The following is a 13,811-nucleotide window of genomic DNA, read 5'->3' as shown; positions in this document are numbered from 1 at the left end:
CAGGCTCCGTGGCCGAGGGCTCACGATCCCAGTGTGAGCGAGCCTGAGGACACAGAGGTCTCACGGTGCAGCTGGCCAGCCTGGGCAGACACCTTCCTGCTGCACCAGCCCACCCTCCACAGCCGTCCTGCTTCCATGCGCGCATCTGTGGTGAGCAGCCTACTCTCACCTTGCTGGAGCCGCGCTACACGTGGAGAGGACGAAGGCAGGTACCACACAGCTCGTCTGCTGTGTGTGTGGCTTCAAACCCACGGGAATGTCTGTAATGATGTTCACGAGATGCTCTCTCTCAGGATGAAGGAATTTTAGGTCACTTTCTCCCTCACCTCTGTGCTGTTAGGGGTTGCTTATATTTTCCAAATATATATAAAATATAGTTACACAGCCAAAAACTTATTTTCATTTTGGAAAAAACTAAGAACTGTAAGCACACCCCAAATCAGAGCTGGAGTAGCCCAGTGAATGCTTGTGGAAGCAGGGCAGTGGCTGACAGTGGCTCTGCGGCCCCTGTAGCTCTTTTTTTTTTTTTACAGATTGTATATGTTTTTAGAGAGAGGGGAAGGGAGAGATAGAGGGGGAGAAACACCAATCAATTGCCCGCCCTGCCCCCTGCCACATCCCCGACTGGGGACCTGGCCTGTAACCCAGGCATGTGCCCCTACCAGGAACCGAACCAGGCACCCTTTGGTTTGGGGGATGATGCCCAACCCACTGAGCCACACCAGTCAGGGCTCCCTGCGGCTCTTGCCTTCACATGTTTCTGTTGTCTTCTGTTCCTCCCGGCGGGGGGGGCAGGAACCAAACTAATTTCCAAGGCTGCTTCTTCACAGCTCCAGGCACCTAGCAACACGTAGTATACCTCACCTGTGGCCTGACAACCACAGTGCCCCCACCCCCCGGTTTTCTGAGGCCCCTACTGCCCCCCCCCGCCCCAGTCTGTTCTCAGTGTAGCAGCTGATCACGTCCCTGTTTGACCTGCAAGGCCCTGCTCCGTCTGGCCCGCGTGAGGCCTCCCCAGCCTCACTCCCCCACTCCCTTCCCCATTGCTCTGGCACTCCGGCCACTCCGGCCTCCCTTAGCGCCTCCAGTGTCCTTTTCACTGGCTGCCCCTGTGCCCGGAATGCGCTTTCCTCAGATCTGGGCCTCGTTCCATCTCAGACTGGACATCCCTTTGCCACACGAGGCTTCCCCAACTCCTTACACACACCCCCGCTCCACACTACGCTGCCACCTGGTTCTATTTCTTCCTGAGCACTGTCGCCACCTGAGGTGACCCAGTGCATACCCTCTTGTCTCCCAGCCTTCTTGGAAACCACCCCTGCCCAGCGGGGCCCTGTCTGTGCCCTTGTCTGCTCAGGGCCCAACGCTGCCTCCCACAGTGTGCTCCCGGGGAAGTGTGTGCGGGGTTGAATGAGCCCACTCCACACGGACTCGCCAAATGGAGGGGTGAACTGTGTTTTCTGCCATTCCCCCCAGAAGCAGGCAGTGCGTGTCTCCAGTACCCTGTCCTAAAAACTGTCCCCGGGAGAGAGCATTGGCCGGGGCCTCTGCGTGGAGCTGGCTGGCAGAGCCCTCAGTCAGTGGCAGGTGAACGGCTCTTCCCGCAGTCCGATGTTCACCGAGCACCTCATCTGTGCCGGGCGCCCGCAAAGTGCTTCACAGTGACTCTCCTCAAAGCCGCCGGTGGGAGAGTCCCATTCGAATGCCCCGTCTTAGAGGTGAGACGGGTGGGCCCAGAAGTGGCCAAGTTAGGGCTTCAGCCCAGGAAGGACCAGGGCGGGCACTTCTAAGGAAGGACTCCTGTCTCTGCGCCTATCAGCTCTTGGGAAGCAAATCTATCAGGCAAAGCCACCAGTCCTGTATCCTCTGGAGACAGAACCTCATTTTCTTCTGAAACTAGCACATTGGAAAGACACAGTGCTCCAGTGGGGTGCTGGTGAGAACGTGACCTTGACTCAGGGGCACAGCCTCCTGTCGCCTGGGTGACCGTTCCCCGTCTGTGAACGGGACCAGGACCCACATCCCCAACCCACCGTGGAAACATGGCACAATCCGGGCTCCCTCGAAGCGGGGTGACTACCCCTGAAGACATGTGCAGTCAGGCTGGGGTGTCTGGTTGCGGCAGGGGGTGAAGTTACAGTCACAAGGTGGGGAGAGATCCCTGGGGCCGAGCTGAAACCACAAGTGTGTGCTTCTTGGTGAGGTCAGACGCCCCGATGGCCGAGGTCCTCGCAGATGTTGGGGCCAGCAGCCAGGCTCGCGAGTCTTACCCACCCAGCAGCGGTGCGGGGACCTTGGGCAAGCAGTCTTCCCTCTGGGGCCTGTCTCCACCTTTATGGACCAACGGTGAAAGCCGCCCACTCTTTGCCGCCACCTCCACTGATCGGTAAGGCTCATGACCAAGCGAAGGCGGCATGTCCAGACTCAGCAGAGTCAAGGTCAGAGGCAAACAGATCAAGAGCAGGGCTTCTTCATGTGGGGTGCACCCAGAACTTCACGCAGGACACAAAAGCAGCAGGCAGAAGTGTTTATTGCATTAGAAAAAACATCACAGAAAACCAGCAAACACCTCCATACTAAACCGTTATTAGTTTGACTTCAAGGGCAAAAAAGAATCTCAAAGGTACAAGCTTTATTTCTGGGATGGGGTGCCGTCTCATCCCTCTTCCTTCACACCAGTGGGCCTCTCTGGGGTGCCCGCTGCACGCTACGGTGAAACACGGCTCGTTCTGCTCGCCCATGCGGAGCTAGCTGGGCACAGTGGCCACGCTCCTGGGGTGCTGGCAGACAGAGGGATGCAGAGATGGGTGGGGGCGGGGGGCGCCGAGCCTGAGTCTGGGCTGCCGGAGTCAGTGCCGCTGGGACTGGGGTGGCGTGGTGGGGGGGAGCTTGCTTTCCTGCAGGGCTCTGAGAAGACAGTTGACTGACCCGTTTCCCCCTGGGGCACAGGCGTTGGCACAAATGGGTGTTGGACATGAGAGGGACCTTCAACGAGCCAAGTGACTCGAAGTCTCTCAGTGGAGCCGTCTCTCAGTACTGCCTCGGGTCTGGAGGTGACTGTTGGGGCGGCGAGCCCCACTCTCTGGCCGGAGCTCTGGGCAGAGAGGTCTGGAGCAAGAGCCCGCTGGAGAGGGAGACCTGCGCAAGGCGAGCTGGAGAAGGCACGGGCCAGCACACTGCCTTCCCGGGACACGCCCAGCCTGCAACCCAGTCTCCACGGTCCATTCTGCTCGTCGGTCAACATTAAGTGCCAGTTACTGCTCTGATGTATCACTGCTCTAGTGTAGCATTCTGGCAAATCCGTGGGTCCTGATTAGAACTAAACTGCTCCTTGGTTTGGCCTCCAATCTTAAAAGTTCCAAAGTGTTACTTGACATCACAGCTGGTCGTCATGTCACGCACGCGCCCCGGGTCAGGCCACAGGCAAGCACTAGGGCAGCGGAACGTCTCTTCCTCTGGCTGAGACCCTGCCGACGCCAACGGTTGCAGCCGACGGCGCAGATGGGAGGGGAGGTGGCCGGGGTGAGCAGCAGCTTTTTGGAGAGGAAAGGCACCTGCTGCAGGCCAAACCCCAGGAAAGACAACATAATTCAAGTCTGAGAAGTGGCAGGAGGGGCCCATGAATGCCGGAGCGGGGACGCAGGTGCCTGGCAGCTGAGTCCTCCTCCCACCTCATGTCCCCAAGAGCTGACTTAAGGGGAGACTCAAGTGAAGAAAAGGAATCCGAAAGCCACTCTAGATAAGAGACTTCCAGATTTTTCCCTGCCTGTAAGCTCTTAACAGCAGCTCATAAGGAAAATGCCCACGCATGCCATGCCTCCCTAAAGTCAGAATGACGACGGAAACAGCACGTGTCTTCACAGCACATTTAGGGTAATGTGAAAATTCCTACCAGCAGCAACTCTGAATTTCCTTGCCACGTCGACTGCGCATTATTGTTCTTTCTACATCAGGGATCTTTTCCTGGGGCAGGGAGTCCTCTCCCCTTGGTCCCTAGCTGCAGACAGCATGCTGGCCTGGGGGGCGGGTCCAGTGACTGCACGTGACCTACGTTATTACTGGCAGACAGAACGCCGGGTCTCTGCGGCTCCAGCCCAGACCTTCGTTAACCACGACAGGCCAGCCCTGCTGAGGAAGAGCAGCCCGCGGCGGCAAGGCAGGTTCTCCAGGAGCCATGTCGGAGGGTTGGCACTCGGTCCAGGAGGGAGGAGGAGTGGCTTTGTCCCGTGTTCTCCACCTGACACTGGCTGTCACTCTCCCTCAATGTGCGGTTCTGGCTGCTCCAGCTCCGGCCCCAGGGCCTTCCCGGGGGACAGGAGGGAAGGTGACACAGGTTGTGGCTAACGAGTTCACTTAGGTTGGGCGAGTCCTTCTCAGACGGGTTCCACGTGCACCAGCTCCTTTGGTTCATTTAGCACTAGAGAGCATCCGCTTCCGGGTCATGGCTGTTGTAACACTCACCTGGGTAGAGCGTGGGCATTCTCTGGAAAGAGGTTCTAGGTTGGGGCTCCCCCAAACTGTGATTCCACTTTCTGCGGTAACAAACCCACTCCCTCTCTCGAGCGTGGGGGACGCTTAGGAAGCAGGGTCACAAGTGAACTCACAGACAAGGCAGCCTTAATAAATTAGTGTAATACTATTGGAAGGGGTGGCGTTTTGTTCTGTTGCTTAGCAGCATTGTCCTACACGCAGCCTGATGATCTCCTTCCCTGGGAAATTTAAAAAGCTGTCCCCTGGTTGTTAGCTCTGATGTAAAATTATAAAATAGAAATCTGGTAGGGTTTGTTTTGTTTAAAAAGAAAAAGCCCTGGCGAGACAGGGCGGTCCGTGCGGTCCTGTTAGCTCTGGCCGTTGGGTCGGCCCACGGTGCTGCCCCCGGGAGGCTGGATCTGGATGGAGTCCAGGAGGGGCCGCAGGGCCTGTCCGAAGGGGCTGCGGAGAGAACAGACGCGGGAGCTGTGGCGGGCCCCGGGCACAGGCTGCCGCGGCCGGCGCCCCCGCGTGGGGAGGGGCTCCGTCGCCCCACTCCATTTTCTCACCTACTCCCCCGTGCTTTTACACGGGTGGGGGGGGTCTCTAAATAGCCCCCTCCGCATTTGGACTCCTGAGTCCCCTCCTCAGTAGATGCTACCACTCACTCCCTCTGCTTCTAGGTCCTCGTTAGCTGTGGCTCCAACGGGCTGACTACACACAGGGACTAGAGCTTCCTGTACTTTCTGTACTTGCGTCTTGAATTCTCAGGGTACGAGAGGATAAAAATAAAGTTTAACGAGGAAGCTGAGTTTAACAAAAAGAAGAAAGGGACATGAGAAAGGCAGAGTCAGGAGTGAAATTCCTCCAGGAGCCGAGGTCTGCCGGGGCAACAGGGAGGAGGCGGGAGAAAGGGCACACGCAGGCCGGCCGCCAGAGGGCGCTGCTCTGGGAAGGGCCCCCCTTCGCTCCGCGGGAAGTTCGGAGGAGCTCAGCCGGGAGGAACGCTGCCCTGTCCCTCCGAGATTCTCCACGGCTACCTCAGCCTTAAGACAGGTTGCCCACAACACATCTTGGATACTGGGGTCTGGTTCCTTTGGTGGATGCTGCCATTTTTGAAAACCGTCCCCAAGCTCGTGAGAATGAAATATTCCAAAACATAAACAGATGAAACTGAGAAACCGTATCTTTCATTCAGACAAGGTCAGAGGCTCCACCCATCAAATAGTAACAGCAAGAACATTCCAGCGACTAAAGCGTGCTCTGGGCCCCACAACCTAGATCCTGGAGTAAGGCTGTGGGGTTTAACACACCCACTGAGGAAGGCAGGGCCGGGGCCGGGAGGCGGGGCTCTCCTCGCCAGCTCGACACAGAAGCCTCGTTTCCTATGCGAGCTTTTCCTGAGGGTTCCTACCCAGGGTGGACACAGCTCGCCTTGCTGGGCTTGCTAAACCTGCCAGCACCCCTGCTGGACAGGGCCCAGCTCAGGAGACACTGAGTCAGAGCCAGCAAACGGACACGGTCCTGGAGTGGGCAGGGGCTGCCTGAACAAGCTCAATGGCAAAGGCTGGGAGGGGTGTGATGGCTTTGGGTGGCCGTGTCCTTTTATTTATGATTTTTTATTTGTTGATTTTAGAAAGAGAGGTGTGTTGGGGCGGGGAGGGACAGAGACAGAGGGAGAGAACAGAGATTTGTTGTTCCACTTGCTTATGCACTCATGGGTTGATTCCTGTATGTGCCCTGACCACGAATCAAACCCTCAACCCTGACGTCTTAGGATGACACTCTAATCCAGCGAGCCACCTGGCCGGGGCTAAAAAACGCTGCGTTTTAAGCAGGCACTCCTGGGGCGCGGCGTGCCCTCCGTGCAATGGGAAGGCTGCATGAGTGGGCTTCCAAGTTCTGCGACTGCACTCGGGCCCGTAGAGGGGTCAGCCCCGAGCAGGGCGAAGGTAACAGGTGAGCCTTGCTGAGCAGAGGGAACGGTGGCCTTCGTGACAGGGCCCACCCTGCCTGGGGCGGGTCTGCGGACACCAAGGGAGGGCAGATGTGGGCAGAGGAGAGGCGCTGACGGGGGCGGGGGGGGCGGGGCCTGCAAAGGCAGGAGCAGAGACAGAGGCTACTTACGTGGATAGAACTTCAGAGGGGAGGTCAGTGATGTAAGAAGGGATCTTGCGCCCGGTCAGGAACTGGGCCACTTCGTTGCTGAAGGTGTTGCAGTTGTGTTCAAAGAGGTTGTAGGCCTCGCCCCTGTGCATTGTGGGAAAGGTCGGAGAACAGACGTGAGAGAGCCAGCTGGCAAGTGCCTGGAGTCAGGCACAGCCGGAGGCGGAAGGGCAGGCCCTCGAGGGCGGGGGTGGGGGGTGGGGATGGGGTGGGGTGGGGTGGTGTGGTGGTTTCCCTTCCCTCCGAAGGACTGCTCCACCTGCCTCTCCGGACCATTGAAAACAGATCCCGAAGGGAAGGATGAAACATGCACACGACGCTCCCCGACAGTCTCAGGAGAATCTTTACGTTCACAAGAGCAGAGCTCTGGCGCCTGAGTTTAGCACTTCCAGGGCAAAACTTCTCTCAGGGAGAAATCTGCTCAAGTTTGTATTTTATCCCAACCCCTCTACAAACCCTGTTTTGTTTTTTAAAGATTTTATTTATTTATTTTAGAGAGAGGGGAAGGGTGGGAGAAAGAGAAGGAGAGAAACATCAGTGTGTGGTTGCCTCTCACGTGGCCCCTACTGGGGATCTGGCCTGCAACCCAGGCATGTGCCCTGACTGGGAATCGAACCAGTGACCCTTTGGTTCGCAGCCTGTGCTCAATCCACTGAGCCACACCAGCCAGGGCCAAACCCTGCTTTTGATGTTCAGGACAAAATACCTTGGCAAGTGCAGGTGGAAAGCAGTGTTTGCTGAAATACCAGCATCTGACTTTAACCAGAAAGAATCAACCGTCCATCGTTCCCTCCAAGTTTCAGCAGAAGGTCTGCTGGGGCAGAACAGTGCCTTCTCTTCGTGTTTATTCAGCAGATGCTGGGCCAGAGCTTGTGCCGCGTGCCCTGGGGGCGGCCCCCTGGGGGCCGATCGCCCGGCAGGGGAGACAGACACACCTTACCGCCGCCCGCCCCCACTCACCGGAACTGGGACTCCCCCAGGGAGGACAGGTACTCCAGGAAGATCTCTTCTGTGACTTCTGTGTTCCCCACGTCAACCACAGAGTCCGGGGGCCCAAGCAGTGTCCCTCCCTGGAAGAGCCAACCGGAAGAGAGTCATTCAATTACCATTTCCATGGAACTTTTTAGTGTGGCTCCCCATGGAAGATGGAGAGCCACCACAGATGCTCTGTTCCAGCCCCTTCTACCTGTCAGAGCGCCCAGGGCGGATGAGGAGCGTTACTTCCTATCAGCGTCGGGGCCACATGGCTGGCAGGGGTGCCAACCTTTCGGCGTCTCTGCCCCACACGGGAAGAGTTGTCTTGGGCCACACAATTAAATACATTGACACGTAATCACACACAAAAATCTCATAATGTTTTATGTAAATTTACGATTTTGTGTCGGGCCACACTCACAGCCCTCCTGGGCCGCTTGTGGCCCTCGGGCCGGACGCCCCGGTTAGAGCTTCCTGGAGACGGACTTCCCATTGCCGGAGCTAGACGCTGGGCTTCTGGTTCCGGGGGGCCTGGGAAGCTGGGTCGCACGTAGGCCAGGCTCCCGGCGCTGTCCACCCATTCAGGTGACAGAGAGACAGGTACCCAACACCTGAGGTCTCCCTTTGCCCCCAGCATGCCTGATCACGAGGGTGGAATGGCACCCATGTCAGAGAACAGGTTTAATGTCTAAGGTTTGTTCAAGGAGCGAGGAGAGAAGCGGGTAGGCAAGGGCGTGACCCGAAAACAGGCCACCCGGGGCCCGAGACCGGCCAGGGCCTCGGAGGTCATGCCGGGTCATGCCGGGCTTTCTGGTCTTTATCTCAAGAACCACCGGGAGAGTTCTGACTCAGGCAGGGGACCGCCACGGTCAGAGTCTCCTTCTGAAGCAGTCACTTTGCCCCCTGTGGGGGGACTGACTGACGAGGAGGAGCAGGTGCTCCACGGGGCCCAGGCCAGCCGCAGCGTGGCCTGGGTTCAGGGGAACGCTCCGGAGGAACGGGGAAAGGCGAGGAGAGCGAGACTGACTTAAGACACACTGACAAGGTGGCACTGGCTGGGCTTAGGGAAGGATTCCTTACAGAAGGCGCGCGACCGGTGAGGGGAAACCAAGATGACTTCCCCTTTGTGAGTATCAAGATGTGTGTCCTTTCTGAGCGCCCTGGTGACAGCCCTTAGACAGCTCAGACGGAAACACTGTGGAGAACGGCGTGGGCTTTAGGCAAAGACCTGTCAGTGCCGGTGCCGCCTGCCTGGCCGTGTGCCTTCGGCCGCCTCGCCTTCCCGCTCAGAGCCCTCGCGCCCAGCTGCACACTGGCTGGGGGCGAGCTGGGGGCCGGGCGCTGAGCTGCTCACGCGCACAGAAAAGTGAGACGCAGCCCTGGCTTACAAGGAGCTCACACGCAGCTCCCCGTGGAGATTCGGGAACGGCCCATTTCACCGTCACATGCTCGGTGTGACCCGGAGGGACCCAGAAGTGCCATGGGAATACAGCCGAGTGGCCGGCTGGAGGGTCCGGGAAGAACTTTCTTGGGCTGAGTCTTAAGGCAGTTATGAGAACTACGTCCCAGGCCCACATATGTCCCAGGGCTAGAAACCAGAACACGAACAGTCGAGGCCAGGTCCCCGGTCTCTGGGAAGCCCCAGGAGCCCGAGGCCGCAGGACAGGGCGTGGGGCAGGACTCACCGGGGGACAGCTGGAGATCCCGCCGCTGCCGAAGAAGAACTCGTCCTTGTGGACGACGATGGAGGTGTGCCTGCGGGTCAGAAGGGAGGCGGCGTGAGCCGGGAAACGGCAGACCGCCCTGAGAAGGAGCAGTCGCCGCCCCGCAACGAGATTCGCTTCTGCCCAAGGACATGACTGCGGTCAACGGCCTGATAACGCAAACCCAGCAAAGGCGAGATGAAGGACGTGGGTTACGGTTCTCAGCTCTGGTGCTGCTGACAGCCAGGGCGGTCCTGTGCGGTGCAGGGTGGGTAGCAGCATCCTGGTCCCCACCCGCCAGACGCCAGGAGCACGCCTACCCCCTCAGTCGTGACAACCAGACATGTCTCCAGACACTGTCAAATGTCTCGGAGCTGTCCCTGGCCGAGAACCACTGCTGTAGATCGTGTGAGCGAAGGGGAGTCCCTAGAGATTCACCCCGATTTTGACAAATCAATTACCAAAGTAAAGAGCAAGGGGAGTCCCCAGGCTTTTTAGACTGACGGGAGCAGTGCGTCTGGAGCGTGCTGATGCACGAGCAGGCGCTGTAACAAGTGCGGACCTGTTTCAGGCGAAGGTGCCCACATTATCTGCTTCAAGCTGAACGCAGCAAAAGGTTATTCTGGCCAATCCAACGTCAGCATGGGCGTCGACACCCGATGCTGACCTGTGGTTCCCTTGTAAATGGGACTGAGAGCTCGGCCACCATCCTGTCTGCCAGGGCCGAGTCCGCGGTGAGCGACCAAAGCAGCAGTGCTTTCACACAGACACGTGTGGCCCCGGGCCTCCTGCCGTCGGAAACCGTGCTCGGGGCGGGCAGCACAGCCGTCCGCCTTTCCCGAGGACGGGGTTTCTCAGTCTCTGCACCGCCGGCACCACCGCCACTGCTGGTGCGGAGGGCTGCCTGTGCGTTGTAGGCTGTTTACAGCAGCACCCCCGCCCGCCACCCACCAGAAGCGTCTCTGGACACTGCCAAATGTCCCGGGGTGGGGGTCGGGGGGATGACAAAATAATCCCTGGCTGAGAAGCCTGCATTGCAACTTGAAGATGTGTGGTACAGAGAGCCAGGTTTCAAGCCGGAAGCCACAGACTGGGGCCTGAAAGGCCTGGGTACAGCTGCGTTTCATAAACCAGCCGCTGCGAGGCGCCCCGCCCGACTTACCAGATGCCTTCCAGTTGTTTCCCTGTGGAGAGAAGAAGAGATTTAGCCACTGGGACCAGACGGAAGGCCTCCCAGCCCGAGTAAATTCAGAACGCCGCTCCCACCCAGAGGAGCCCGCCGCAAACCTCCCGAGGGACTTCCGCTTCTCCACTGCGCGTATGTGGGACAGTCCTTCAGAAATGAGAGCAAAACGTTGCACATGCCATCCACTTAGTCAACACAGTTGTATTCTGTCACTCTACATGACAGAAAAGAGGTCAGGTGGGAAAATGCACATATGCAAATATCACTGTCCTGCCTTTCAGGAGCCCAAAGTTAACAGGAAAGAGACACACACATAACCAACTAAAGCATGGTGCTGGCTTTCTGATGCGGTAAGAATGAGGCACCACCTGTGATAAAGATGACCACCTTCATAAGTGGCAGTCCAACCCGTGAATGAAGAGGGGCAGGATGGACGTTTCTGCCGGGGGGGGGGGGCAGCACGTGCAAACGCACGGCTGTGGAAAAGCCCATCCCGCAGGTCAGAGCGAAGGGTGCAGTGACGGTGACAACAGAACAGTGAGCAGCCAGGGCGCCAGCAAAGTGGGGTGAGCCTGCGCTGGGGGCCGTCCCGCACGGCGCGGGTGCTGAAGGTGGTTAGGCGGCAGAGTGCCTTGCTCAGATCCACATTTTCACAAGGCAGCTACAGCCATGACCAGTGTGGCTCAGCTGGCTAGGTGCAGTCCCGTAGCGCAAAAGGCCACCAGTTCGATTCCCTCTCAGGGCACGCGCCTGGGTTGTGGGTTTGGCCCTGATCGGGGCACGTACGAGAGGCAAGTGATCAGTATTTTCCATACCGATGTTGCTCTCCCTCTTTCTCTCTCCCTTCCACACTCTCTAAAAATCAATGAACATTAAAAAGATAACTCTAGGCAGAGAAGATGAGTTGCACAGAGGAGAGCAAAGACAGCAGACTGGAGTGAGGCCTGTGCAGTAGCCCACAGGAGCAGCACTACGCCACGGTGCTGAGGACGAGGAGGAGGGGCAGTGAGAGAGGTGAGAGCCCGAGCAACCCATGTACTTGCCTTCGGTGATGATTTCATGTTACTTGTTTACTGATTGCTAAATGCTACTTTCAGTACTCGCTCTGTGACTTTCTTAGGGATGAAACCCCAAGCACTGTGGGGAAGGAGAGGTGACATGCTTGGGCTTCTTCTCCCTTTTCCCAGGGATTGACCTGGGAAATACATGGAATATATTTATGGTCCCTTTAAGAAAACTTTTAAAATGGGATAGAAAACATGGCTCCTCAGGAGAACCTACTGATGGCTCCGTGGAGTGTCATCAGCAGCAGTTAAGAGAACAATAGGTTCATCCCTGGATGGTGTGGGTCAGTGGATTGAGTGCTGGCCTGCAAGCCAAGGGGTCGCTGGTTTAACTCCCAGTCAGGGCACGTGCCTGGGCTGTGGGCTGGGTCCCTGGTGGGGGCGCGCAGGAGACAACCACACACTGATGTTTCTCTCCCTCTCTCCTTCCCTTGTCCAATCTCTAAAAATAAATAAGTAAATAAATAAATAAGAGAGAGAACAGTAGGTTCAGAACCTGGCTTCTCCTGGTGGTAGTGGTGGGTCTTGGACAAGATTACTCAACCACTGTGAGCCTCAGTTTCTTCAATCGAGTTGTTGTGGCCAGTGATGATAATGCATGAAAGCATCGCGGTTGTGGTACACAGAAGTTTGATAAACGTAGACCACTGTTAGGTATAATGCCCTCCTTGGGGAAAGGGGTTAAAACCTCCAAAAGAGAAATGGAATCTGACATCAGGATTGGTGGGTGAGATCTAACAACAGATTCATCAACGAATTAGTATGAAATGCTGTATCTGTTTTACACATAAACATTTCGTTCTTTGCTGTTAGTGTTGTAAGGCTAAATGGAATAACAAAGGAAAATAGATGTAGCAGAATTCTTCTGCCTCTTTTCCAGCTCCAGATCTGCTGCTCCAGCCCACAAGATCGCAAATGGAAAAAGGGGTTTTGGCCTGGGGTTTCTGGGGTGGCCCCCAGAGACTGCGGGGCGGACTCCGTCCTTATCCAAGTTGAGCTACAGTCCCACAGAGGTGGGTCAGAAACAGACTGGATCCCAAAGGGGAGAGGCAAGCCATTTAGGACAAGCATCTTCAAGTACTGGCTTACTGGGCTGTAAGATAAATTGGCTTAGATTCTTATCTTTCCTAGCTGACTCTACAAGATCACTAAGTCTCCTCCTTCCTGTTTACTGTGTGTAAAATGGAGAGATTAGCATTGTGTTTTATTTTATTTTAAAGATTTTATTTATTTATTTTTAGAGAGAGGGGAAGGGAGAGAAACATCTATGTGTGGTTGCCTATCACGTGCCCCCAACTGGGGACCTGGCCTACAACTCAGGCATGTGCCCTGACTGGGAATCAAACTTGTGACCCTTTTGTTCTCAGGCTGGCACTCAATCCACTAAGCCATACCAGACAGGGCTAATATTGTGTTTTAAATAGAGCTGATGGCCCTGGCCAGCGTGGCTCAGTTGGAGCATAGTCCTGTAACCAAAAGGCTGCGGCTTTGATTCTCAATCAAGGCACGTGCCTAGGTTAAGAGTTCTGTCCCCAGTCCAGGCATGGATGATCCCTGGTTCTGGTGGGAGGCAACCAATGCTTCTCTCTTATATCCTCTCTAAAAGCAATGAAAAAATGTCCTCAGGTGAGGATAAAAAAATTAAATAGAGCTGATGTGCTCTTCCAGACTGCCATTTATAAAATAGCTTGTTGTCTAAATGGCAGGAATTTTGTTGTTTTATTTCCTTGAAGGCATGTAATAATGCAGTGAAATCGGACAGATTAGGGATACTGCTTTCTTTTGCCTGTTCTTCCTCTCATTCACTTCGGGAGGAACACTACACTCATACGAGAAAATACAGTGCAGTGGATAAGAACACAGGTTCTGGCGTGGACAGGCCAGGTCTGAATCCTACCAGGCCTATCGGTGACTAATGTTCATTGAGTGACTACTGTATTTCAGTGCACTAGAGATACATCAGTAAACAAAGGAGACAAAAATCTTCATGGCACTTACAAGGTTGGGGAGGGGACAGTTAACAAATAATAATAACCATGCTATCATAATAATAATATGTTAGCAACAATGAGTGATATAGAAAAATTAAGAGCAGGGTAAGGGAGATCGGGAGTTTCAGGGATGGCCAGGACGGGACTCTTTGAGAAGGTGACATTGGAGCACAGATCTGAAGGAGAGACGGGAAGGAGCTATGCAGATGTGGGCCAGGCCAGGTGTGTCTGAGGGATCTTCAGAAGGCAGGGTGGC

The 13,811-nt window shown here is 56.0% G+C and overlaps 1 protein-coding gene across 1 annotated transcript in view; it reads right to left on the bottom strand.

Annotated features, from left to right (window-relative positions):
* Window positions 1-2,512: 2,512 nt before the first annotated feature.
* The window catches only part of DESI1 (desumoylating isopeptidase 1), a 19,868-nt gene continuing 8,569 nt past the window's right edge, over window positions 2,513-13,811 (bottom strand). The window contains exons 2-6 of the mRNA XM_045834847.1: window positions 10,477-10,498; window positions 9,297-9,366; window positions 7,597-7,706; window positions 6,598-6,720; window positions 2,513-4,932 (exon numbers count right to left, since the gene is read on the bottom strand). Coding sequence (XP_045690803.1) covers window positions 4,839-4,932; window positions 6,598-6,720; window positions 7,597-7,706; window positions 9,297-9,366; window positions 10,477-10,498 — 419 coding nt within the window. The 3' untranslated portion in view covers window positions 2,513-4,838. The remainder of the gene's footprint in view (window positions 4,933-6,597; window positions 6,721-7,596; window positions 7,707-9,296; window positions 9,367-10,476; window positions 10,499-13,811) is intronic.

The sequence above is a fragment of the Phyllostomus hastatus genome, unplaced genomic scaffold, assembly GCF_019186645.2.
Source record: "Phyllostomus hastatus isolate PE091 unplaced genomic scaffold, TTU_PhHast_1.1 phas_contig_198, whole genome shotgun sequence".
NCBI classification, from domain to species: domain Eukaryota; kingdom Metazoa; phylum Chordata; class Mammalia; order Chiroptera; family Phyllostomidae; genus Phyllostomus; species Phyllostomus hastatus.
The sequence above is the reverse complement of the archived record's forward strand: the minus strand, read 5'-3'. Positions and strand labels throughout refer to the sequence as shown.